Genomic DNA, 27,760 nt, shown 5'->3' with positions numbered 1-27,760 from the left:
GTTCACCTCTCACAGCTAGAAAGTCTCTTGGATTAGAAGACCTACAGTTGGATCTAACAAACCCTTGGGAAGAGAATAAGCAATCCCAGCTACAAGTAAGCTTGGTTTATTCATTTACATAGAGGGTCCTAAGGGAGATTCCAAGGTGCCAATTTCATCTGGTATTGATATGTTAATTAATGTGGCACTTTACCTGTCTGTTGTGTTTCTACCCTAACTGCCACACTCTCAAACTTGACAAAATAAATTTGGAAAAGATACATATGTGCCTCTCAGCAGAACTTCTATTCAGTGTATTTTCATGAATGACAACAGTTTGTCCTCATGTTATATAAGAAGCTCAGCATGTAATTGCTAGTATGACATTCCAAAATATCTTTTACAGGTCTTTAGATAGGAAAGAACATACAAAGTGCATTCATTGTATTCCAAAGGACTGCTTTGGCAGAAACCCCTGGGAATAAGTTTTATTACATAGTCATGAAAACAGTATAGCAGCAAATAATGAAAATTTGTTTCACATACCTTTCAGTGCACGTTATCAAGGCCTAGCGTATCAGAAAATAATCAGACCTGCCACTGAGATTAAAAATAAGTATACTCAGATCTGTGTTTTCATCTAGGACTGATGCTATAAATCAATTATCAGTTTCGTGTATGCAGAGTAAATGTGTTATCTTTCGTGTTGCTGAGACCTCTGGTGGTTGCTGCCGATAACAAATATATCATGAATATGCAGAGATTGTATCTTGAATATGCAGAGACTCCAAAGAAAAATGCAAATTTGTATCTGGAAATAACATTCCTTGAATTTTCTAAAGTCTATAAAACTAATATGTTCAGCTCTCAAAAGTCTAGATCTGTGCATTCAGCAACAAATAACCAAATGCTTGCTAACCAAAGCAAAAGAAGACTCTGCCTTAAGTTTTAAACCACACACATATAAAGATTTTTTTCTGCTAAATTGCTTCTGCAGAACTTAATAGGTGAAATTTTACTAGTTGGGGTAATTGTTTTGATACTAATTTTGCCAGATTCATGAATTTTTAATTCCAGTTGATTTTTATTGAAAGTTTGGAGCTAATGTTTCATCCTTCCATTGAAATGTGACTTTACAATGCTTACCTGTTGCTGAGTTTTTGCCCTTTTTCTTTTAATCAACTGCAATAGTTTTTTTACTAACCAAGATAAAAGAGGTTATTACAAGATCTAAAGGTACTGTGTCAATGTTGCAAAATTCTAATTCTCTTTTATAAACTTTTATAAAATTTCAGAATCAGCTTAGAAGACCATTTAACATTGTGGTTGAATGCAATGTGCAGAACCATTCCAAGTAGAAGTACAGCTTTGTAAATCCAATGGAGCTAAAAGCAAGCAACTGTATTTAGGATGTTACTACTAATGTAACAAATTCATTTCTTCTTTTTACCTCCACCACTAGCCTTTTTATGTGTGTCTCAAGTATCATAATTGTTTATTGATTTGATTCATTGACTTCTATTGCATTGCCTATCAAGTGCTGCATTTAGGTTTAGTGTGTAAGGAAACATGACTGGAAGAAGTCCTGTAGAAATCATAGGTCTGCTTATGTTGTGATCAGATTGAAATTGCATCGTAAATATGCTTAGTCTAGTTACAACAAAATTACAAGTACAATTAATTTTTAAAAATATTTTGTTAGAAAAACAAATGAGGAAATGGGAGTAGAGGTTATATTCTTTCTAGTTGATATATATGAAGCCAATATTCTAGTTTAAATGGTTTGTAAATCATACAATCAGGTGTCAGATTCTTTGGCATTATAGACTTGTGCATGTCAACTTTTTACATTTTTAATGTGATTTAATTGTCAGTGGGTGGCTATAAAATCATGTGTAATAACTAGTAGTTTTCCTGTTTTACAATTTAAGGTTACAAGTGTTCACATCTGTTAATTATAGAAAAATCTCAAATATAGAAAGGTGCTGGCATAATCCTCAGTATTTTTTTCTTCAGAAGAAAATTACAATATCTATTTTATAAAAGAAATGAATACGGTATTATATCTGAAATTATACTTTCTCTGAGTCTTAGATTCCAATATCATTAAAACCTTTTCACTGGTCTCAAAACAAAATCCTTGTTCTCTGCTCTGTCCAAAGCTACCACTAATACATGTCAATTTAATTAGCTGTAAAGTTTCCAATAACCGGTATTCTACTTCCTCCCCACAACAGTGTGCATTTGACCTGAAGTTCATTTGACTTTCAGGTTCAGGTTTAATACTGGCTGCAACCAGCTAGTTTTCTGATGTTTAATTTTTTCATACGTTAACAGCATCATTAACAAAACCCAGAATTATAATTAAAAGATTCTGTCAAAGATCAGCACCTCTCAAGTCTTTGATCCTTCTGATTGTTTTGATCCCAAACACCTGGACTTTATTACCGTGCTCCCGCAAGTGATAGTCTTGTGAAGTGAAAGAATTTTTACTCTTGCACCAGCAGAACTGAAGTTTTGTTTTAACAATAGGATATTCACTAACAGATGCCATTAAGAAATTTTTTTAAAAAATTGAGATTAAGAAGTACTTGCCTTGAACATTGTAGGCAAGAATTTGGGCAGGGGAGGAAGAAATTCTCCCCGTTGTCTAAAACAACAGCCAGGAATTATTGGCTTACGTACAAATGTAGAAGTTCCCGATGATGAAATTTGGTTCATCCTGTTCCAGCTTCTGTTTCCTTGGCAGGGTTATTGCTCAAAGCCAATCCCAAAACTAACTGAACACAAGGATAATTTGATTTCTATGGGTAATTTCCAAACACATTGCTTACTAGTCAGCAGTGGCATAGTGGCTAAGAGCAGTGGCTAAGAGCAGGTGCACTCTGATCTGGAGGAACCGGGTTTGATTCTCCGCTCTGCCGCTCTGGGGAATTCAGATTAGCCTGTGCACTCCCACACATCCAGCTGGGTGACCTTGGGCAAGTCACAGCAGTCCGGAGCTCTCATAGCCCCACCCACCTCACAGGGTGTTTGTTGCGAGGGGGGAAGGGAAAGGAGATTGTAAGCCCCTTTGATTCTCCTACAGGAGAGAAAGGGGAGATATAAATCCAAACTCTTCTTCTTCTAGTCACAGAATGTTATAGGTTGTGACAATAAGGGTTCGCCATAAGGACATTAATTGCCGTGAAAGAGTGATTTGATGGCATTTAGCATATATGCAAAGGTAGAGTGAAAATCTGTGCAAGAAAAGCCATCAGCAGTGTATTTATACATGTATTGACAAGTTACCTCGTTTGGTGAATATCCAGGGCCTGAAAATGGGCTTGTGACTCCTATATTTGATTCGATTCATATGCCATGAGAAAGCTTTTTATAGATTAAGTTATATCCATATCTTATTTGTCAGATCTGAGAGTTAATCATCCAGATGTTTGCACTGCCATCCTGAAGTTATTCTGTCCTGAAATTGTTAGCACAAAGATAATTCCACATTACAGCCTTTGGCAGGATGCTTCACAGAAAAATTAGGAATGAGGTTTCCAATGACATAATAATCTCTGTTAATGCTGCAGGAATAAAATTATCATTGACTGCCCAACCATTAGCTTACTGAGATATTATTTTGTAAGCATCTAATTAATACTAGACTTAACTACTTAAGTAAATAATTTATTGTTTTATGTCTTATTATGTCAACAGAAATTAGCCTTTATGACATAACATCAAATGTAATATGTGTCCCATTAAAATAATAACAAAGGTGAAGAGATCGCTCACTTTTCTTGTTCAAAGGTATTCTGTCATAAGGGTGCACTAACTTTCATAAAAGTAGCTCCATCTTGAGGGCAGAAGTGCACATTACTAGTTGTTCCAATATTTTTTTGTGACATTAATAACAGAATGCAGCCATGAGGTCAACAGTTTGAAGGGGGTGTCTTGGCAGTGAGAGAAGAATAACTTTTCATTCACTTATTCACCAGGAGCAGCAGTGGCGTAGTGGTTAAGAGCAGGTACATTCTAATCTGGAGGAAGCGGGTTTGATTCCCCATTCTGCTGCTTGAGCTGTGGAGGCTTATCTGGGGAATTCAGATTAGCCTGTCCACTCCCACACACGCCAGCTGGTTGACCTTGGGCTAGTCACAGTTCTTCTGAGCTCTCTCAGCCTCACTCACCTCACAGGGTGTTTGTTGTGAGGGGGGAAGTGAAAGGAGATTGTAAGCCCCTTTGAGTCTCCTACAGGAGAGAAAGGGGGGATTTTAAATCCAAACTCTTCTTCTTCTCCTTTTCCCTCAATTTTCTATTGAAAAACCCCAGGAAACTTTTAACTACTATAGGGAAAAGTTAAAATAACTTGTCAATATTTGCTAATTTGAGTGGTTGAATTTTTTGTAGGATGATGGCACCAGAGATAATTAAATAGCCTCTCATGATCCCTCTAAATCACATCCTGCCAGCAGATACATTTAGGAAGCCTCCCCTTTTTTTTATCATTCTACAGAATGTGTAAAACGAAGTTGTTCAAGAGGGCATTTGAAAAGAAAAAGGTTGTAGTTAATGTAGTTTTAATGTTTGTGAAATACCTTCAACCTCAGTGAGAAAAGCAGTCTACAACTGATGTAAATTAATTCCATCTATTTTTAGAAGTCATTGGGGGAAATAATTAAATGTAATGTTACCAAATTCTAAACCCTTCAGCACAAGAAATGAATTGGTCTTTGCTGTTAGCAAGGTATTTGGTTTGCTTTGGTTGTTGACAAATTTGGTTCAATTCAGTGAGATCAGATATTCATTTTGGTCTCATTTCCTTATACAAAAAAGATATATTAGCAAATAGTGATTCTGGGGTTTTAGTAGTTTTCAACGGCAATAGAAAACTATTCAGGTACCTTGGAACAGTTGTGAAAGCAGTTGTGAAATTTAAAAAAAATTAAATTTGCACTTTAATCTGAGATGGCCGAACCTTCTCACCTAAATCACTTCATTTTTTGTACATGGTACTCCCATGTGAGCATTTGGTACTCCCATGCGAGAAGAAGTTAATATTCAGGGTGGGTAGGTGGAGATCTGTCATTTCAATTGCTTTGACTTTTTAATTTGGGTTTTTTTTTATTAGTCTCATTATGCAATGAGTAAGGCTCTTCCAAGAACAATTTTCTTTTCTTTTCCTTTTATCTTCTAAGGCATCAATAATGTGCTTCAAAAACTAATGGAGATGCCAAATACCATAATAATATTTTCTGTGAAGCACATTGAACAGGTTTTCTTTCCAGACTATGTATTAACTGATCTTTGTGATTTGTTATCAGCTCAAGTAGTTGTTCATTCTTTCCTGCAGCCTGTAAGCACTTGCTCATTGATATGTGTATTTATTATTATTATTATGTATTCAATTTCTATACTGCCCGATCCCCAAAGGGCTCCTGTGTGCTGTGATTTATTTTCTCTTTCCATCCACTTGTCTAATATCCTCCTTATACACTGCATCAATAAAATGTCTCCTTTCTCAATTATTTTTGTTAAATTTGCTCTCATGGTCAGCTGCATTACTTGCCCTTAAGCGCAAACTGGGGAAGATATGGAAAGAATCATGAACCCTTCCAGTAATTTTAAAGGAATACAATAGCCATCTAGGGACTCAGCTGGAACAAGAGCAATGGTGTATATGTGGCTGAATGCGGGTTTAATCCAACCCCTACTTTTTCCATTTAAAAAAACTGGAGAAATAAATTCACAGAATTCTCAGCACCTCATCAGTTTTGGCCTTAGTAATATCATCACAAAAGCAAACCTGACTAGCCAAATGACACCATCATAATTACATATACCCTAACCAGGTAAAATTATCTATTTGACTAAATCAGGATGAAGCAAAAGTAGTAACTGCTAGAGGGAGATAATGGCATCATAGAAACAACTTCAGGTGCCATAGTGCCAAAAAAAATGGCTTCTGATCTCAATACATACTTTAATGACACATCACACACCATTCATGACACATCACACACCTAACCCTTTCCTAATTAACCCCAGCACAGAGTTTGCCTTTTTCACAGCTGCCATGTACTGAGTTGACATTCCCATGGAACTATCAACTAAGACGCCCAAATTCCATTCCTGGTCTGTGACTGATAGCACTGACCCCTGTAGAGTGCATGTGGGAGAGGAAGGGGAGGGAGAGGTGGCATGCAAGGAAAGGTGAGTGGGAAGGGGAGGTAGTGAGGGGTGGCATGCAAGGGAGGGAGGGGAGGGAGGGGTGGCATGGGAGGGAGGGGAGGGGTAGCATGCAAGGGAGGGAGGGGAGGGAGGGGTGGCATGGGAGGGAGGGGGAGGGGTGGCATGCAAGGGAGGGGAGGGAGGAGTGGCATGCAAGGGGAGGGAGGGGAGGGGGGCATGCAAGGGAGGGAAGGGAGAGGTGCATGCAAGGAAGGGGAGGGAAGAGCAGTGGATGGGAAGGGTAGGGAGTGGCATGCAAGGGGAGGGGTGGCATGCAAGTGAGGGGAGGGGAGGTGGCATGCAAGGGAGGGGAGGGAAGAGCAGGGGAGGGGAAGGGGTGGCATGCAAGGGAGAGAGGGGGAGGGGCATCTGGACATGGCCCACCCACCCTAGCAAAGGGAGGGGGAGGGAGGGAGGGGTGACATGCAAGGGAGGGATAGGGAGGGTTAGGGTTAGAGCCCTTCAGGGGTGGGCGGTTCCTAAATCTAATGATAAATAAATAAATAAACAAATTCCTGAGGACTGGCACTCATATGTGGCTTTTGAAGAGGCAGCAGATACAGCAGGAAAAAGGGAGCAGCAGCAAAGATAAAGCTTGAAGGCAGAGTGCTGTTCACATTTCTCTGAATATTTGCACAATCTGAACATTTTTCATGATATATTTCAATTCCACTGTAATCAGAAATTTTGACCCATAAATTGAAAGTGGAGAATACTTTCCACAGTCCTAGATATCAACACTTTGGAAGTATCAGGGCTGAACTTAAAAGAGTGATACGGCTAAACAGCATAAGAGCAAACGAGACCTATATTTTTTTAAAGATTTGTAGATGAACTGTCTGATACCTAATACCTTTTGTTACAAGGTTTCTGAGCCATATTTTCAGTTGTTTGTATATGCGGGAGTACTAATCTTGGTCTCAAGCCAGTACAGGATGCAGTAGATCTTTTCATGATTGTAATGCCTCCAGACACACACTAAAAGCAATAGGCTTTCTATAAGGTCTAACACAGACTTGTGGGTATGGAGAAGTGACCCATCTAGGCAAAGAAATGGGAAAACAGATACTTTCCACCCTCCAAGCTTTTACACTCCACACACTACCTTTCTGGCAGTTTTCCAGATGTGTTTGTGAAGGAAATGCAGATGAGATATGTGTGTGTGTAAAGTGCTGACTTGCAGCCGACTTATAGTCAACCCTGATGGGGTTTTCAATGCAAGTGAGGAAAAGATGTGGTTTGCCATTGCCTTCATCTACAGAGTCTACTTTGGTGGTCTCCCTTCTAAGTATTGACCTTGCTTAGTTTCCAAGAGCTGACAAGATCGGGCTATTCCATGTCCCTTCCTTCCCACAGATGAGATAGCAAAAAAAGTTAACGGTCTTCTTTTCTTCATAATGTTTCTTGGCTACAAATCACCTCTTCCCTAAGCATTAGGTTTAAAAGTCCAATAGTTTAAAAGTCCATTATGTTTTGTTATCTGCACATAATCTGTAGCTTACTTAAACAAAATATTGAATGTGAGCAAGTGTGCAGAAGTATAGTGCTTTCTGCCAGTAGAAAATATGTTTAGGTCCTGATGCATTGTGTTGAAGTGCCTTAAGCATTAACAGATCAAGCATTAATTTGACAAAACCATAATTGGCCTTTATAGCACAGAAAATACTTCATATCTGCCTGCCGTGTTTATTCTTCCTACAATTGGTTTGTCCATAGATTTGCCAAGCTTCATGTGGTAGCTGGAGATTTCTAGGCTGACAGTTCATGTGGAGAAAGTGGTCACTTTGGAAGATGGACTCCCTTCCACCTTCCTCCGCAAGCTCCACCCCCAAAATCACTGTTTGTCCAAGGAATACCTGGACTGGGTCAGTTTTCTTTAGGTCTTCTTTTGACTTCTGTGGTGAACCAGAATTGTTTAATATATGCCACAATAGCCTGCATGTGACATCCCAACAGTCAGGAAAACAAAAAGTAGCACAATATATGCTTGCTGTATGGTGTTCATGTAGCATTATGACATTGTACTCCCGATCATATGGGATGCTTCTCCATCATAATGAGTAAGCAACCATTTGAATAATCATTTAAATTATTTGGCAGTAATTCTTTGCTGCTGTTTCAAGGTAGTGTTATCTTTCTCCAAAGTTGCTGTTTTTAGGTCAGGTCTGGTAAAAAGTCTTCCCCAGTGCTGCAAATATTATTACCCTCCATGACAATTAAATATCTTTTTCTATAACTATAGACTGTAGTTAACTAAGGGATCACTAGTCTAATCATGCCTGACTCGAATGACCTCGGCTAACCCAATTTCATGGGAGTTCAGAAGCTAAGCAGGGTCAGTCCTGGTTAGTATTTAGATGAGAGACCGCCAAGGAAGGCCAGGTTTGGTTTGCAGAGGCAGGCAGTGGCAAACCACTTCTGTTTGTTTCTTGCCTTAAAAATTCCATGGGGTTGCCATAAATTGCCTGAGATCAGATTTTTCACTCCTACTAGGAAACTGGGGTTGGGGGTAGTTTCTTCACATAGAATAAAAGTGTGGTTCATGACTAATGCTGATAATAACATAACATTTTAGGATGATGCTGGACTCAGTAAGCCATAATACTTTCCTGCCAAATCCAGTGCTATGTGAATCCCTGACGTCTTGGTCAGAACTCTTTGGACCAACTGAAGAAAACTACTTCCCAATTGATCACCAGACAGGTGGGTACATAAGTCCTTTAACAGTCTCTTAAGCTCCCTTCCCCTCCTTGCAGACAGCAAAATCATTCTGCCAGAAATGCTGCTCCTGCACTGATGGAACAACACCTTAGAATCCAAGGCCAAACTAGACAAGACACGTTTCCCAAGTTCACAACAGGGACATGCCTCACTTTTGAAGAGTCCTGGGACACTTTTTAAGAATGATGCAGGGGCCTGATCCTGATTAGGATGACCACTGAATTGAAATCTATGCACTTAGTCAAGTGTAACTCTGCTTAGGATGGCTCCATCATTCACAGATCTCCTCCCATTGTCACATCTAATTAAATCTTAGTTCTTTTCACTCTTCCTTTTAGTTTAATCCAGCAAGCACAATGTCTTTTCCCATAAAAACATTCCCATTCCCCCTTTTAAATACATTTTTGTTTGAGTTCTGAGCCTGAGCATGTACAGTTTAGGGTCATCTGCATAGACAATGATTTGCAGAAAATGGAATAATAAATTGGAATAATAATATTAACCTTCCCTTACAACAAGAAAATGGAATTTAGTGTTAGTAAATATAATGATGAACATCAGCAAAGGTCGCTTTAAAAAGGAACTAAGATTTATGGAGGAGAAATCCATCATTGCCAACTAGTAATGTTGACTAAAATGAATCTCCACATTCAGAGCCAGTAAACTTCTGAATACAACTGCTAGGATGCAACAGCAGGGGAAGGCCTTATCCACTTGCTTCATTTGTTGGCCATTTAAGACAAGTGGCTGACTTTTGTGTACAGCAAGATGCTGGCCTAGATCAGGGGTAGGGAACCTGCGGCTCTCCAGATGCTCAGGAACTACAATTCCCATCAGCCCCTGTCAGCATGGCCAATTGGCCATGCTGGCAGGGGCTGCTGGGAATTGTAGTTCCTGAACATCTGGAGAGCCGCAGGTTCCCTACCCCTGGCCTAGATGGACCACTGGTATGATCAAGCAGGGCTCTCCTTAAGGTATGCTAGATCCTTTGACCACTTGAAAATGCTATACAAATGCTAAATAGAAAACTAGACAATGTTCAATATTCTTCTCAGTCCTTTGGGTGATATTGAGCTAATCCCCCTTACAGCCTAGCCTACTTGACAGGGTTTTTGTGTTGATAAAAATACAGAAGGGATTAACCATGTACCGCCCTGAACTTTTTGGGCCAAAGTTGAGAAAAGTGAGATAAAAATGTAATAGATAGGATCTAAAGTTTCCTCTGCTCTCATTGTAGCAGGAGGCTGTCAACAAACCCTGGCTCTATTATCCAAATCAGACTCTGTAACTTGATGGTTAAGAAGCCTTTATTGGTAGATAAATGGGAAAGAAGGAAAAAGCTGGCTCTGCCAGAACCTTCGAACAACCCCAGTATATCAAACCCCATTCCTTCTCCCCTTTCCCTAGCCCATAATACTATCCCACACTACAAAAGGCGCGAAGAGTAGGAATGTAAGATGAACACATGGTCAACAGAATGAGATAAAATCTTTTAGCTGTGAGAGCCTCTTCTCGAGAAAACGAAAGTTACTTGACCAACTCGGTGTAGCTCCCCTCCTTCCTGATGCCACTTTGCTGATTGCCAGGTTCCAGCCTGACATTCTGCTCCCCTTCAGGCCTCCCCCCCCCACACACACACACAGACACACTGTGGCTGATCAGTATAAGCACAGTGGAATGCCTTTATTAATTTTGGGGCCTGCACAGGACTGGCATCCACCCATTCATTACAACCAGGGGAAAATGAGTCCAGGACACAAAGTATTGCAACCTTCTATTGGAGACGGCAGTCCAGGATGGCTTCCACTTCATGGTGCAATTCACTGTCCACTCAAAGTGGAGGTGGAGGATCTCTTCGAGTATGCCACTCTTCCCAGAGGGTTGCTTTCTTCAACAGACTGCAATGAAACACAGGGTTAATTTTTGCAAGTTCTTAGGGAGGTCTAGTGCCACAGTCACTTCATTGATAATATGGATGATTTTAAAAGGTCTGATCTATTTTTGGCCCAACTTACAGCATCCCGAACCCCCTGCAAATTTTTTGTGGCCAAATAAACCCATTCACCCACCCCCCGAGTAATTGGTTTCCATTTTTTATCAGCCAGTGTCTTTTGAGAGTCCTTATCATGCTGGAGAGTCTTTATGATTTGGGCCCAAGCCTGTTTGATCAAATCAATCTATTCTTGGAGGTCTGGGGGTCCTGTCACCTTCTGCCCCCCAAAAGGGAAATGTTTTGCGATCAGTCCATGTACTGTTTCCAAGGGGCTCTTGCCTGTGCTTCTATGCACTGCATTATTACATGAGTATTCTGCAAGGGAGGAGGCCAACCCAATCATCTCGGTGATAGTTAATGCAACACCTTAAGTATTGTTCCAGGGTAGCATTAATTCATTTGCTTTGGCTGTCGGTTGCCACATGATAAGCTGATGAAAGGGATTGCTCCACTCCCAATAACTTCAAAAAATGCCTCCAAAACTGCGAAATGAACTGGCTCCCTCGATCCAAAATGATTTTATCAGGAATCGAGTGTAGCCAATAGACTCGCGTCACAAAGAGTCGCACCAACTTTGCGGCCAAAGGGAGAGCTGCACAGGATGAAATATGCTTGTTTCGAAAATAAGTCTTCCACTATCCAAATCACTGACTTCCCACAACTGGAGGGAAAATCTGTGATAAAATCCATAGAGATGGCCTGCCAGGGGGCTGGCGGGGCAGGCAAGAGTTGTAGCAAGCTCAAAGGCTTTCCCGGAGCATGTTTAGCCATAGTACATATGGGGCATCCTTTAACATACGCCTCAACATCCTTGCAGAGAGAACGCCACAAAAATTGCCTCCAGAGCAAATGAAGGGTCTTCACAAAACCAAAGTGCCCAGCAGACTTCGTATCATGCCCCCCCCAAAGCACCTCAGAGTAGAGGGAGTGTGGTACGTACAGCTTATCACCCTTCCACCAAAGGCCCCCCCTACATTCAAAATCAGGGCTCCCCTCTTTGAGAGGTCTCCCACCCTGGATCACCAGTCCCCTGCCACCACTCAGCAGGGTGGTGGGGAGGTGGGCAATTTGGTGCTGCAATGATGCACAATGCCACTTTCCCACTGAAAGGGACGTGATACATTGACATGGAACATAATAACTTGTCCCCACATTCTGAATCTCTCACTGAGGTACCAGCTAGGGTTGGAAATCCTAATAGGAATAGCTGAAGTAGATAGGCACGAAGTAGGCAGGAAACCATGTTCAAGCTACAAGTAATCTTAGATGTAGGTCTCCAATGTATTCTAAACCAAGCTGCAAGTCCAAAGAAACTCAAATATACAATTTAATTTTCTCCCTTGAATGTATAACTGCGTAAAGAAAATCAATGTATTCTTCTCTAGATCACACTAAGGCCTAATACAGACTACTTTCTCACAACAGCAAAAAATCAGCATTAAACACGTTCCTTTCAAATGTAATGCAGTTTAGATGATTCATGGCATGTAAGTCTATCAACGTCTAGTAGTACAAGCTTGGCACATTTGGTTGATTGTATGCATAAATCATGCCACAAGGACTTATGTAAATCAGCACATTCTGAGAAAAGCTACATCATTTCCCTATACACCAGTGATCTCAAAATGGCATTATGCAACACACTGGTGAAAAATGACCACACCCCTGCATAACTCCTGAGTACAGTATTCCCCTTGGCAAACTACTGACTACCGAGTGACTTATTGGTCAGGGTATTTCACCAGGAACAGCTTTTTTCAGACCACTGTAAAGCTATACATTCCAAAATTTGCCATTTCAACCCAATTCAGTTAAATGGATCTGAGTACTGTCCTCTATGATTATTTAGAAAGCATTTATACTCTTCTTTTGTGGCATACATGTACATGTATATGTATATGTATGCCACAAAGGGAAGAAGAGATGAGAGGAAAAACAGGAAAAGAAGTGCCTACAGGAACATTAAAATTATGTAATGGCCAAATGAAATGACCATTGATGGAGGAAATCATTAATAGACAGGAGGTTATTTTCTCAACTTGGCATTGTTATATAACTATTATTCTTTTGTTTAAAGGTCCCAGGTTCAATCCCAGGTATCTCTAGTTAAAGGGGTTGCTTGCTACAACTGGTATTCTGAAATGTCTCTGCCGCTCAGAGTACACAGTGCTGAAGTAGTTGGATCAATCGCCTGGCTGATATACAGTGTACAGATGTTCACACGCTGGCAATCTCTGGGATTGACTAACAGGCTCTATATGGGGCTATCCTTGAAGGATATTGCAGCTGCCAATTATGCTTATCTCTGCCTCTTAATAAATGATGGAAGCTAGAAATGTACTTACAAATAAAAGAAATCACAAGCACATAAAGACAGTGTGCACACTGTCAACAATAACAATGAATATATTTCTATTAAATGTACAGTGTATCAAAAACATGTATGTGTAAATATACAGTTCTGTGGTGGTTAATAAACAACTTTAAATGATACACACTTGTTTGTGTTTATTAATAAACCTCTATTACATGAATGAAATTATAAATAGGTACATGGACCTTAACAAAAGCCACAAATGCTAATATTTACAGATGCAGTGACACAGATTCTTGCATACTACACAATATACCTTAGAAAATTAACACAGGTTTCTGTTAAACTCCACCTCAAAAAAACAGATACTTTTGTGGCTTTTGTGTGTCATTTAAAGTTGTTTATTACATAATCACAGAAACTGTATATTTACACTGACAATTTCCACATCCTTTCCAAACCCTGCCCTCCTCAGGTTCCACCCCACAATCTCCAGGAATTTTCCAAACAGGAGTTGGCAATCCGATGTACAGTAAATTTGAAATGGATAGATGGTTGCAGCAGCAAAAGACTCTTGAATCCCAGGCCTTATTTTCTTCTTTCCTGTCCTCCAGGCAGCTGCAAGAGCCCTGTTTCAGCCTGGACAGGAACTGTTATCTGCTAGGACTGATATGTTCATTTGCATATTTGAAAATAGTTGCAGTTTATGAGATAGCTTACAACCAATGAGGATTACGAAACAAATACAACTAAAATCACAACTTATCTCTGTACATTTGTGTTTGAAAACATTTACACCATACGCTTCAAGATGCTGTACAAGGTGGCTTGGTTTCTGTGGCACATCTTGTTGGGGACCCTCCCTCAGTGACCCTTGGGGCAAGCGGCTCCAGTTACTCACTCATCCCATAGGCCTCAGAAATGAGGGAGGAGGACTCAATTGTTGCTTCTCCCTCATGGCTTGGCAAGTTCCTCAGTGCTGTAGGAACTGCCAGCCAATGACTTCCTCCTCAGTCATCCCCTCCCTGCCTTTTAACCAACCACCCCCACCCCCCAGGTCCTCAACCTGCCAATCAGGGCCTCTGGATCTGGACTGAGCCCACCCTTCCTTGGCCCTATGGGTTGCCTGAAATGTCTTTCTAATCCCAGCTCCACCCACCCCAAGGGAGAAGGTCGGTGCCAGCCCTGTGCTGGCACTCCACTTAAGCCACGTGAGCTAGAGGTGGCAGCATGGCCCAGGGTGGCTTCCAACCTGGGCCTCCCAGCCACCCTGAGGACTGCAAGAATGTGGTAGTGTGGCCACACGTGGCTCAGGGGCTTCCTGGTCATTCTGGAAGCTATGGGGATGAAGCACCAATCTCCAAGTGGCTTGGAGATTTCCAGCCATCCCAGGCCACGGGAGTGTGACGGCACAGCTCCAGTAAGCTCAGGGGCTTCCCTGCATCCTGGGAGCCACAGGGGAATGGTTGAGCAGCTCTGGGGCTGTCCTGGTTGGTGGGGGCCCCAGCCATTCGGGACAGTTTCATGTAATCTCAATTAAACAATGAGATTAATTTCAGATACTAATACAACAAAAATAGCTTGTGTAGACTACTGCTGCATGGAACAAACTTACCTAGGGCTGGCCAGCCCAATGAGCAACTGTTTAAAGTTCTTATCAGTTTTATTGCTCAGTCTTTCTTTTAGTGAAATCTTCTATCCCTTCAGCCTTCTGACTGCTGGTAATATGGATCAACATATTTCTAAGTTGTTTTTATATTTAGTTCTACATTCTGTACACACACATGCAGTTAGCTTTTTTATCTACAGTTGTACCATCATAAAAGGAGGTGAATTCCCAGAACTCCCATCAGGTTTTCTGATACTCTGTAATTAGCGGTGATTTGTTGATAAAGTTTTTTTCCCCTTCAAAAATTCTTCATGTTTTGTTGGTAATTCATCTCTGTTCTTGCCAACTTTGCTCAATTAACACAATAAAATTCTATCTCAGTTTCTACTTTCTCACGAACAACAATCTAAAGCTGCTTGTATGTGGATACAGAGAGTGAGAAAGAGAAATACACATACCCAAAGAATACTCAAAGGTGGTTTTCCCCCTTGTAACAACAGCGAGTTCTCAGATTACTCAAAGTGTTTAAAGTAAAATAAAAATGAACAGAACTACCAGACATGTTAAAAATACAAAAAAGTTAGGTACATAATCACATTTAGCAGGGCTTTTTTCTGATTTTTATTCTTTCCAGGAGCAAAAGCAAAGGTGGCTAAGTTAGGCCTCACAAGAACTCTTCCGTGTAATGAGGGTGCATGCCTTAGAATTTTTATTGCTAGCAAAGCTGATATTTATCTTTTCCAATGAATGTATTAGGAACTATTGCTAAAGCATGCCAAGGTTACTTAAAGAACATTCCTAAGTAGAACATCAGAAAAGCAGTTAATTTCATCTCATGGTACTGCAGTTAAGATGAAGAAATAATGATCCAGGAGAACAAGTCCACTTCATGCATTCAACAGTGAAGCAGAAGCCACGATGCTCGGTTTACCTGTCAGAAAACAGAGTTCTAAAGAAGGGAAGCAGATCTAGATTGCCCACTAAAATATTCATTTTGATCAAAAGGAGTGGAGCAAAAAGACCAGGTCACAGAACTGCCTGGTCAAACATTGCATTGCCAGCACAGGCCAGCCACAACTGTTTTTAGATAACATGAAAAATGTGAACAAATTAGCACACAGAGTGGCAAGCAGGATCAGGCCTTTCAATTCTGCTTCTACTTTCGTGCATTGACTGGAACTTTTCAATGCAAAAAGTTCACAGAAGAGCATGCTATGGTACTTCACTATTGATTATTTTGTAGTCAGACGAACATAGCCATTCATAATCACAGCCATTCATAATCTAAACGTAGCCATTCATAATCACATAATTAGTTGCAAACCCAATAAAACAGGTCACTATTAGCCATATTCAAAGTTACTAAAATTCTAAAGGCTCGTGCCAGAAAGAACGCATATTGTTCCCTTTCCATCTCAACCCTGCCCCATTCTCTGCCTATTTTGCCAATCCATTCTGGACCCACTTGTTTGCACAGCAGTCGAATAGATTGGGCTGTCAGTTACAGGAAATGTTGTTGTTGAAAATAAGGTAACTGTCCATTTGATGAGCCATTCAAAGTTCAACTTATCCTTTTTTTTCCATTATATTTGGGCAGGCTGTGATTCTTCCTGGACATCCACCTACCCAGAGTACTGGACAAAACACAATGTCTGTGAATGGCTGCAGTTTTGCTGTGATCAATACAAGCTGGATGCCAACTGCATTTCTTTTTCCCACTTTAACATAAATGGCCAACAACTGTGCAGCATGACTCAGGAGGAGTTTTTAAATGCAGCTGGCATTTGTGGTGAATATCTGTATTTTATCCTGCAGAACATCAAGTCACATGGTAAGTGTGCCACAGATTTAATCAGCCTCAGATTCAGTGGTGGGATTCAAAAGGTTCGCACCACTTTGGCAGAACCAGCTGTTAAAATGGTGCTGGTAAAGAACAAGTTGTTAAATTATTTGAATCCCACCATTACTCAGATTGTTTCATTCCATGTGTTGATAGGTTTGTGCAAAATGTTAACAGCCCCCGAGACTTAAATTTGGCATTAGGCACAGCTAAGGCAGACTACAGTAAGAAGGATCACAGTGGATCAGAATCTGAAATGCACATGAACAACAAGGCTACTCAATCTTTTAAGTTCTGGAATAAACAGAAATTTTGTCATGTTGAAGCCATTTTCATGTTTATTATTATTGTTGGCACCACTTTGCAATTGGCTTTACTTTCATTAGTCTAATAATATCTTTGGTGGATTCTATCATCATCCATTTTAGAAATTAGAAGCATGAGACTTATAAGATATTGGCAGCAATCTGTGGGCAGGGAACAGCTCTGACCACAAGCTCAAGTTGATACACAGCCAGAAATATAAAAACAGAATTAAAAAATAAAGTGGAAATGCAGTTTCACAAACCTGAATGCAAAATTGATTTTTGTATACCAAACTGGTATACAAGAATGAACAGTGATAAGGGAAAGGAAAGACAGGAAATTGGGATTAGGAACTAAATTGTCAATCTCCAGGAAGCATATAGAAATCTCCTGCTATTAGAGTTAATCTCCAGACACTCAAGATCAGTTCCCCTGGAGAAAATGGATTCTATAGCGTTATACCCTGCTGGTCCCTGCCCTCCCTTTGCCCCACCCTCCCCAGGCTCCACCCCCAAATCTCCAAGTATTTCCCAACCCAGAGCAACCGACACTATTTGGAAAATAGAACAGACAGGCTGGAAAGGGTTCCAGGGTAGGATGTCAATGGGTAAGGAGAATGTGGGACAAAGAGAAGGTAAACATGTCTTCTGGTAGAATGGAATTTCACTCTGGTTGAGCCTGTGAGTGCTCCTAGACTACACATTGCTGAAAGGGGCTATTTTGCTGGCTGAGAGCAAGTTTTTCTTAGCTCTCACCTCCCCAGACACTGGAGACCTTATAATTGATAGGTGCACTGCAGAGGTCTGGATTCAAACCCACAAATTCTGAAAAAATCTAGATTAAGTAGTGTGAGTGAGCTGTTTTGCTCTCGGAAAAAGTCTCCCCTCCCCCCCCCCTTCTTTTTTTCCCATTAGTCTTTTTCTCCTTTTCTTATCTTTTCCCTTTTTATCTTTTTTGTTTTTTAGTAGCAAGACAAGGTAAACATGAAACTAGCAATAGAACCTCTAGTGTACCACTTGTAGATGGGACTACAAATTCTATGTGTCACCTCCCAGGAACCTCTATTCTTACATATTTGGTGACTCAGGGCCAAATTCAATATTATGCCATCCATGGGTCAGACTTGTCACTGCCAATATCATTTTAGAGAATAATTCAGCAACTGAAAAAAAATGCAATGAGTGCTAGATCCTGATAGGGTCTGTGGTGAGACCCAGAGATCTTGTTTTATCCTGCTGAGTCTTGTCAAAAGTCAAAACAGTCCCTTGTGGCATTTTAAATGGCTAAATTCTTCCTAAAATGGTGTTGACATCCATAGGCCAGACTTGCGGATGCTGTCATTTTTGCTTTGGCCATTAGAGAATAATGAAAGCAAAATGGGACACAAGGGAGAGACTACTTGGGCAGCCTCATCACCCTGGCCACACCACACCACCACTCCCATAGAGGCTTCCTGGCTGCCAAGGACTTAATAGGCAGGTGGAGTAAGTCTGAGACCCTATCCACTAGTCTAATGCAGCAAATGGCTTGGGGGAAGCCGACTAATGCCAGCTCCTCCCCTGGCCATGCCCCCAGCCTGCCCCCACTATGCTGGCACTGGCAGCAGGGGCACTAGGATCATGGACGTAGGTAAGGGGGGGTTCTCGGGTTTGAACCCCCCCATTCATGTCCGAAGCTCCGCCCCTCCGTTCGTGGGTTTTTAAAACATTTTAGTGCTTTTTTGGTTTTTGGCCTGCAGGGGGAGCATTGTTTGGGCTAGCAACACCAAACTTTCAGGGATTGTTTGGGGGACTCTCCTGATGATACTACCCAGGTTTGGTGAGGATTGGTTCAGGGAGTCTAAAGTTATGGACTCCAAAAGGGGGTGCCCCCATCCTCCATTGTTTCCAATGGGAGCTAATAGAAGATGGGGGCTACACCTTTGAGGGTCCATAACTTTGGACCCCCTGAACCAAACTTCACCAAACCTGGGTGGTATCACTAGGAGAGACTCCTAAAGATACCCTGAAAGTTTGGTGCTTCTAGCTTCACAATTGCACTCCTGACAGCAGGGACCCCCCAAATTTCCCCAGATTCTCCTTTTAAATCCACCCCCTTCAGCATGGATTTAAAGGAAGAATCTGAGGTCCTCAGTTTAGAAGAAGAAGAGTTTGGATTTATATCCTCCCTTTCTCTCCTGTAGGAGACTTAAAGGGGTTTACAATCTCCTTCCCCTTGCTCCCTCACAACAAACACCCTGTGAGGTGGGTGGGGCTGAGAGAGCTCCGAGAAGCTGTGACTAGCCCAAGGTCACCCAGCTGGCGTGTGTGGGAGTGCACAGGCTAATCTGAATTCCCCAGATAAGCCTCCACAGCTCAAGTGACAGAGCTGGGAATCAAACCCGGTTCCTCCAGATTAGAATGCACCTGCTCTTAACCACTACGCCACATTGAAAGTGATGCTGTTTCAGGGTGGGGGATAATCCACCCCAAAACAGCATCACTTTCAATGTTGTTTAACTAGGGACCCCAGATTCTCCCTTTAAGGTGGATTTAAAAGGAGAATTTGGGCTCTCTAGTTTAAACACCATTGAAAGTGATGCTGTTTGGGGGTGGATTCCAGCATTACAGTGGCTGCCTGTGGGGGTGTGTGCAAAACTCAGATTTTGCACCGGGCTCCATTTTCCCGCTATGACTCTGCCCAGAGGGGAGGGGCAGGGGAGGGCAGGTCAGGGGAGTCTGTCATCCCTGACCTCGGAGAGCTGCTTTTATAAGCGCTAGGCCAGGGGCGGGGCTTGGGGAGGCATGCCCATGCCCTAGGAGCGGGTGGGGGTGTGGCCCCACCACCGAACCCCCCCCATAAAAAAATCTATACCTACGTCCCTGACTAGGATGCTGGTGCCACACTGAGCAATGCATTCCAGTGCCAGTGAGGGTCACACTGGCAAAATTGCCCCTCCACTGGGTAAGTGCCCTGGAAAGGGCAAATCTGCCAGCACAGCTGCATGCTGCTCCCATGGGAAGATTTGTTTCCCCCCCCCCTTTGGATGGAACTGCAAAACTGTTAAATTATGAAGGCAAAGTAGAAATAGAAGAGTTTAAATATCCAGAAAAGTAGCTTAGCGAGACAGTGCTAAGAGTCCATTAAGGACTCAGGTTTTTATTTTCAGGGCAGTGCCCTTAAGACTGTACAGAAAACCTAGACACACAAAAAAAACCCCAGCATTACCATTGAGTTTTGTGTTTTCCCCCTAGGCATCTCCTTCTTTCATGATAATGAAGAAACAAAGCCATCTGACAAATTTTGTAAGTAAATAAGTGTGCATATTTAGGAAAAAGCAATCAGCAGTATATCAGCGCACAGCAGTTCATTCATATCCTTATAGCAGCACAGTGATGAGCTGAATTTCTACACTTACTGGTAGCTCTGTTGTAAATAACTCTGTCAAATGACCAGGGGGTGAGAGGTGCCTGCCTGCCTTATGAATTCTGGCTTCTTTTTTCCAGATACTCAAAAACCACAGAGTCTTTCAAATATTTTATTAAAAGGGAAAAAATACAAAAACACATAGATTTTTCTCAGCTACAGCACAGTTCCAAAAACATGTCTTCTTGCAAATCTGGGTCTGGAGCTGCTTTCTTCTGCCAAGCCTGGATCAGAATATCCTTTTTTCTCTCAGTTCCCAGCGAAATTCTGCTTCCTGGCCCCCTGTAAATCAATCTCTCTGATCTACACCCATTTGGCAATTTGCTTCCTTTTTGTAATTTATTCAAAGCAGCTAGGCCTGCTATATCCAGAGATCAAAGATCCTTGTCAGGCCAGTGTGAATCTGCCTGATACTGTAACCGGAACAACCTCTTCACAAACTCATTCTCATTTGTTCTGCCCATGTTTAGGTGGAGTAATAAATAGAGGCCTCAGTCCTACTTTTTGGCCCTTAGTCACAGTGTGGAACCAGATGCTGAACTAGATGGCTGGCTGGTCTAACCCAGCAGAACTGGCTATACACTTTAAAATGTTTGAATTCTATAATGGAAAGTCAGGAAGGGCATGATTATCATTTTTATTAAATGTGGGGAGTATTGATATTGCATAGAAACATAGAGTTGGAAGGGCTCATAAAGGCCATCTGGTCTAATCCCTGTTCAATGCAGGATCAGCTGAAAGCATACCTGACAAGTGTTCATCCAGCTGGTGCTTAAAGACTGCCAGTGAGGGGGAGCTAATCACTTACCAAAGTAGCCAATTCCACCGTTGAACAACCTTTACTGTAAAAATATCCAGCCAATACCTTTCTACCTGTAATTTAAACCCATTATTGCTAGTCCTATCCTCTGCTGCTAACAGGAACAGCTCCCTGCCCCCCTCTAAGTGACAGCCTTTCAAGTACTTAAAGAGAGCAATCATGTCCCCCCCACCACCCTAAGCTTCTCTTCTCCAGAGTAAGCCTTCTAAAGTCCCTCAGTCTTTCCTCATAGAGTTTAGTCTCCAGGCCCCTTATCATCCTCATTGCTATCCTTTATGCCTGCTCCATTCTTTCACATCCTTTTTGAAGTGAGGCCTCCAGAACTGCACGTAATACTCAAGATACAGTCTGAACAATGCAGTGTATGGCAGGACTACAATACCTTGTGATTGGATGTTATCTGTGTTGCTCATTTTTGTTACCCAGATGCAGAACTTGGCACTTTTCCTTATTGAATTCCATCTTGTTCACATCTGACCACTTTTCCAGTGTGTTTAGGTCTCACTGAATTCTGTTTCTGTCTTCTGGTGTGTTCATTGTTTCTCTCAATTTGGTATAATCTGCAAATTTAATAAGTAGTAAACAACACTGGCAGCTGGTTGTTGTTGGTTTTTCAGGCTGTGTGGCTGTGGTCTGGTCACAGCCACACAGCCCAGAAAACCCACAACAGCCAGTTGAATCCAGCTGTGAAAGCCTTCGACAAAACACTGGCAGCATTCACTCAATATAGCAAGCTCATCACTCAATCAAAGAAGGAAACAAAGTTGGTCTGGCAGGACCTGTTGGAGACAAATCTGTGCTGACTTCTACAGATCACTAAGTTGTCCTTTAGATGCTGACAGATTGATTCCCTTAAAATCTGCCCCAATATCTTCCCTGGGACATAGGTCAAACTGACTGGCCTGTAGTTTCCTGGTCATCTCTCCTCTCTTTTTTGAAAACTGGGATAACATTTACCCTCCTCCAGTCTTGCAGTACATCTCCTGTCCTCAAAGAGGTCTGGAAGATGATGGACAAATGTTCTGCATGTTCTTTAGAAAGTTCTTTGATCACTCCTGAGTGCATATTACCAGATGCCTATTACCATCTCTAGATCAGCCTGTTCTCTTCTTCAGGGGAAAAAAACTGATGCAAAATAGGCACTGAGCCTTTCTGCCTTCTCTCTGTCCAGGTTTCTCCATTTTCACCCAACAGTGGGCCAATCGCCTCATAGCACAAAAATAAAAGTGTCAAGTGGGCCATCTTGACTTCAGAAGCAGTGTTAGTCTTTTGTTTTCATTAATGGGAACTTGTACTGGGTATTATCCAAAGTTCTGTGAAACACTGTACGATGGTCCAGGTCTATGATTAGGAAATTTCTGTCATTGTATCCAAGGGTATTAATCTACTGTGCATACTGTAAATTTCTTTGAAGGGTTCCTTCTGTTTTATATTGGTTTGCCATTAGGCTCAAAGGGGTCCTACTCATGACAAACAGCACTATGGGTTTGGGATCTGGGGGACCTAGGTTTGAGTCTCCACTCTGCCATGGAAGCTGGCTGGGTGGCCTTGTGCTAGTCACACACTTTCAGCCTAATTGACTCCACAGAGTTTCTGTACGGATAAAATGGAGGAGAGAAGAATGATGTCATCTGTTCTGGGGAGAAAGGTGGATGATAAAGGAAGCAGATAAATGCATAATTAATAATGGATACTGTGCATATGATTCTTTGACTCCTTGCTTATGGGCTTTATGATACACTGTAGGTAGAAATACTATTTAAGTATGAATACAATTCAGAACAATTTTTGTAGGATAATTTAAGTATGGATAGCGATTATTCCTTATGTAAAGTTAATTTGCTACTGGTACCCCTAAGCTGTCCAGCTACTAGCTAATCATTCTCCATGCTTTATGTTTTGATAAAATTAATTTTAGTCTAAGATAAATCAAAGACCCACCTTTATTTACTATTGCACTTGGACCTCATTAAATTACATTATCATATCCTAAAATTGATCCATATTAATTTGCATCAATTTGTTTCAAAATAATCTTTTCCAGATGATGATAAGGCATGTGTGAGAACTGGTGGTGTCACAACTCAAGAATTTCAGAGTCACAGTAGAACAAGTAGGTATACCTCTGCCAACTAATGATAGTGTTTAGAAATATCATAGAAAATGCTACCTTTCTTAGTTTTTAATTTTTAAATTAAGTTTCCAGAGCCCTCATTGTTTTTATCATGGGACATGCTTAAGATTTCCTAATGGCAATAACTGCAGTAACATGTGGCCACCAGGTGGCACTGTTGATGTCAAAGACAAACACCAACCAATGTTTCAAATTGGTTTTCTTTGAAGAAAAACATGAACCACCTGTATTGATAAAATTGCTATTGATGTAAAGGAATGTTTTATAAAAGCACCATCTTAATATTTAATATGTATGTATGCAACTAACTTATGGTGATCCCAGCAAGGAGCTTTTAAGGCAAGAGAGAAGGTTGGGGTTTGTAATTGCCTTCCTCTGTAGAGTTTTCCTTGGTGGTTTCCCATCCAAGTACCAACCCTACTTAGCTTCCAAGATCTGGCTATATTACACCACTCCACATCCCCTAATATTAAATACACTGAAGCGAAACTTTACTGAGTATTGCCCCTTCTCATATAGAAATCTTTACATAGAGTGATTGTACTTACAGGGGTCTATCTACAGAAAATGACAGCCAGGACAATCAGTGAAATTGCATCCCCCCCCCCCAAAAAAAAAATTCAACACTCATCTTTCAGTTAACTGTAAATAATAATATTTACAGTTTCGTCCTGCTATCATCTCTCCCTAGAAGCTAAAATTACTAAACGGAGGCTAATGTGCTTTGGTAACTTTATGAAAAGATAAGAGTGATTGGAAAAGACAGTGATAACTAGTAAAAGTTGCAGGCAGCAAAAATGAGGAAGATCCAACATGAGATGGATTGACTGAACCTAGGAAGTCACAGCCCTCATTCTGCATGACCTGAGCAAGGCTGTCAATAAGAGGACATTTTGAAGGTCATTAATTCATTGAATCACCTAAATTGGAAGCAACTTGGCAGCAGATAACATAGCCATCTGGTCCAACAAGTTTGGCAAGTTTTTCAAGACTGAAAACCTGCCCTTCGTGTATAGCATAGGATAAGAAGGATAGTGGAAAGAACCTTTGATTCATGCTTAGAATATACCCTTATCTCCTAAATTAGTTTACAAAACCAGCTTACAAAACCCAGAGTGAAAATTTAGAATGGAAAGGATATAATTCCTCTCCACACCCCATTCAGTAGTTTCAATCTGAGAAAGAGGGACTGAGAAAAAAGAAAGAAATGTCAAACCCACTAACTCCTATCTGGCTTTGCTCTGAACCCCGGCAGCAAATACCCTGTTCTGTCCTTACAGTGACAAAGGAGGAGGAGGAAGAGGATGTGAGATTTAAAACGTCAGATCAGTGCATTTATATATTGGGTGCCCAAAATTTTTTCCATTTTTTTCCCCCAAATAAACAGCTTGATTCTACTTGGGTGGGCAGATTAGTTTATCAACAAACTAATGCTAGGAACAAATGAAGGATGAAGACATTTGCATTGCAGCAGAACTTGTTGGAGTTAATCTCTGTCCTTAAAATCTTATTCTTCATCCACCTTTAGTGAACTTTGATCCCATAGAATTTACCTTGCATATGATATTTTTAAGTAGTAGTAATGAACCCTAAAATAATAGGAAAAGAGCATCATAAAGCCAAGTCATTATTTTTACCAAACTTCACATTGAACAGGCTGATAAATATGTGAGATTGTCTGCCCAATACTGGAACGAGGAGTACATACAAATTTTTGAAAGGAGTTTGTTTTCAAGTTTGTCTTCTCTCCTGTTAAAAATACATGGAACTTGAAGTTTTTAAGACTGGCGAGATAGTACCATTCATGACCAGCATGGACAAGGATCTTGCACCCTGAGAACATGGTTGTTTTCAGGAAAGTGTATTAACATGTTGCCTTTTGCTTATGAAGGCCTACAGAGCTCTCACTTATGGGAATTTGTAAGAGACCTACTCCTATCTCCTGAGGAGAACTGTGGCATCCTTGAATGGGAAGACAGAGACAAAGGCATCTTTCGAGTTGTTAAATCAGATGCTCTGGCAAAGATGTGGGGACAGAGAAAGAAAAACGATAGAATGACGTATGAAAAGCTAAGCAGAGCACTTCGGTAAGTTTATACCTTAAGCAGTGTTACATAAAGCAGTTAATTTTACACAGCTTTTCGGGTTTCAAAGTGTTATGCTGTATAATGCAAATATCATATTGAAACTCAACTATGGCTACTTTGATTAGATATAACATTGTGGAGCAGATCTGGGATGAAGTAAATGGGCATAACAACACATTCATCAACAAATTATTTGCCAACTCTATTCATATACCTTTGATACAAAAAACTTTCCCTTTGCCTCCGCAATTTACTCTGAAATGTTGTATTCAAAGAGAATTATATGCTTAGTGTTTTAGGAGGAGGGAGCTGCACTTTTAGGTGTTTGGAAAATACTTAAACTCTAAAAAGTAAATTGAACTGGAGGTGTGCAAATGCCCCCTTTTCTAGAAATGTCATGTTGATACTTTTTTTCATTTTCTTTTGCTCATTCCATATGATACATCAAAGGTTCCGCTAAGTTCTATTTTAACGCTGTTGTTGCAGGTACTATTATAAAACTGGGATTTTGGAACGAGTGGACAGGAGGTTAGTTTACAAATTTGGAAAAAATGCACATGGCTGGCAAGACAGCAAGCTATGAAAACAACCGTGCTTCAGACTGACATTATCCCCAAAGCAACATGAAGTCTTCACAGTAAAGGGAAGGTCACTGCAACCCTTCCACAGAATATGAGGCCATCTATTCCAAACAACAGGATAAAGTAACAGTGACAGACTTCCTGAACTGGGAAAGTTCTCTGTCAGCCATTGTTTTGGACCAGCATCATCAACTGCATAGCATTTAACCTGCTCCGTAAACCTCTCCAAGTTCCATATTATCTCTGTCGCAGTCCTCTGGCAAGAAGAGTGGCAGTTTTCCATTTGGAAAAGCAAGTTTTTGATTACCAGAACCATGCACATTGTACCCTTTGGAATAAATTTTTATCACCTGTATTATATTACAGGTATAGCATAGCATTTTCCTGTAAACAATACTGGAAGGACTGTGAATTATCTTCAGAATCCCTTTTCACATTTCCAAATGTATGTTTTCTTATCTGCTCTATCATGGCAGGTTAAAAGTCATTCACACTTGGAGTACCAACTGTTTTCCCACAGTTATGCTGGTGAAACATCAGTTTTTCCAACAGTGTGTTTATGCAAAGGATGGATATGGCAACACAGACAAGTATGCTCCAAGGCACACAGCCAATCAGGGCTACCCTATACATGTCTCCAATTATTTAGCATTCCCAGTTACCCTTCATACTTTTCACACTTGATGATGGAGAAAATAAAATAACATTGATTTAGCTGCAGCAATCACAGCTGGCTCACGATCAGCCCTTTTAATCAATTAACATTTTCATATTTTCATGCACCCCAATTATTATATTCCCTCTGTTAGTGCACATTTCCAAGTATAAGCACGAAAACTTTCCATTAAGCTTCAGAGGTAAATATGAATGGACAAGTATTTCAGTTCAGACCCTTCATTTAAAAAATAATAATAATCAACTCTCTCTTTTAAGGGACTGTTCTTTTCACTATATGCACTTTAGTGCAAGTCTTTGTTACTTGTTTGTATTGTGTTGGTTGAATATAATAAGACAGATGGCATTAAATCCTGCATTCAGTGTAATGGGGGGGGGGAGTATATTACATATTTCTTTGAGCCTAGGAAAGGTGGTATATAAATATTTTAAATAAATTAAGTGAACAATAAAGTAAGGGTTTATTTTGCACATGCACATATGCAAGTTAGAACTTATGCCAAAAGTTTTTATAAAAGCATAATGTTGTGCTCAATTGAAGGTGCATGAAATATTTGTGTGGTTTCCTCATGGGAATGGCTTGTGCGGTTTCCCCATTGCTGGCACAGTAGCAGTGGGGCTTTCCCACGCCAGTAGCACAACAATGGCTTCCCTCTCGTCCTCTGAGCAGCTGGTGCTTCCCCAAATGTTCCAGATCAGCAACTGAATATCATTATTTTATTATACCATTATAAAATGTCTATAACAGATTCTCTAAATTCCCAGCTTTCATTTTCAAAAGCAAGCCTCCAGGTTCTTTTGTAACAAGCATGTTTTTCCCCTCATAACTCTGGAAGGGAAGGTTATAAAGACTTGTTTTTTAAAAAAGAAAGCTGAACATTCAGAGAACCTGTTACAATTATTGTTACAAATGCATAGCAATATAACAATATTCTAGAACTGATTTTAAAAAGGTGCTCTCCCAGTGGTGGGGAAAGGAAATGAGTAATTTGAAGACAGCGTTGGAAAAGTAATCCTGAATTTTCCTACACTTAGCAGACATCCAGCCTTCACTGCAATCTTTCCCAAAACCTAGGAGCA

The 27,760-nt window shown here is 40.8% G+C and overlaps 1 protein-coding gene across 1 annotated transcript; it reads left to right on the top strand.

The window, feature by feature from the left end:
• ELF5 (E74 like ETS transcription factor 5) lies at positions 1-27,208 on the top strand. Its single transcript, XM_048485672.1, has 7 exons — positions 1-95; positions 8,771-8,898; positions 16,430-16,663; positions 20,212-20,262; positions 23,248-23,316; positions 25,229-25,424; positions 25,911-27,208. Exons 2-7 carry the CDS (start codon positions 8,772-8,774, stop codon positions 26,005-26,007), a joined length of 774 nt encoding a protein of 257 aa, XP_048341629.1. The 5' UTR covers positions 1-95; position 8,771; the 3' UTR covers positions 26,008-27,208.
• Positions 27,209-27,760: the final 552 nt, after the last annotated feature.

Source organism: Sphaerodactylus townsendi, linkage group LG02 (genome assembly GCF_021028975.2).
Source record: "Sphaerodactylus townsendi isolate TG3544 linkage group LG02, MPM_Stown_v2.3, whole genome shotgun sequence".
Classification (NCBI taxonomy): domain Eukaryota; kingdom Metazoa; phylum Chordata; class Lepidosauria; order Squamata; family Sphaerodactylidae; genus Sphaerodactylus; species Sphaerodactylus townsendi.
This window is presented reverse-complemented; position numbering and strand designations above follow the sequence as displayed.

Bases quoted from the DNA above. Each gene is read 5' to 3' on its own strand.
- ELF5 (XM_048485672.1), top strand. From the start codon at position 8,772: ATGATGCTGGACTCAGTAAGCCATAATACTTTCCTGCCAAATCCAGTG. The intron at 16,664-20,211 runs GTAAGTGTGCCA...TTTTCCCCCTAG, and splicing joins GCAGAACATCAAGTCACATG to GCATCTCCTTCTTTCATGAT. The intron at 20,263-23,247 runs GTAAGTAAATAA...AATCTTTTCCAG, and splicing joins AAAGCCATCTGACAAATTTT to ATGATGATAAGGCATGTGTG.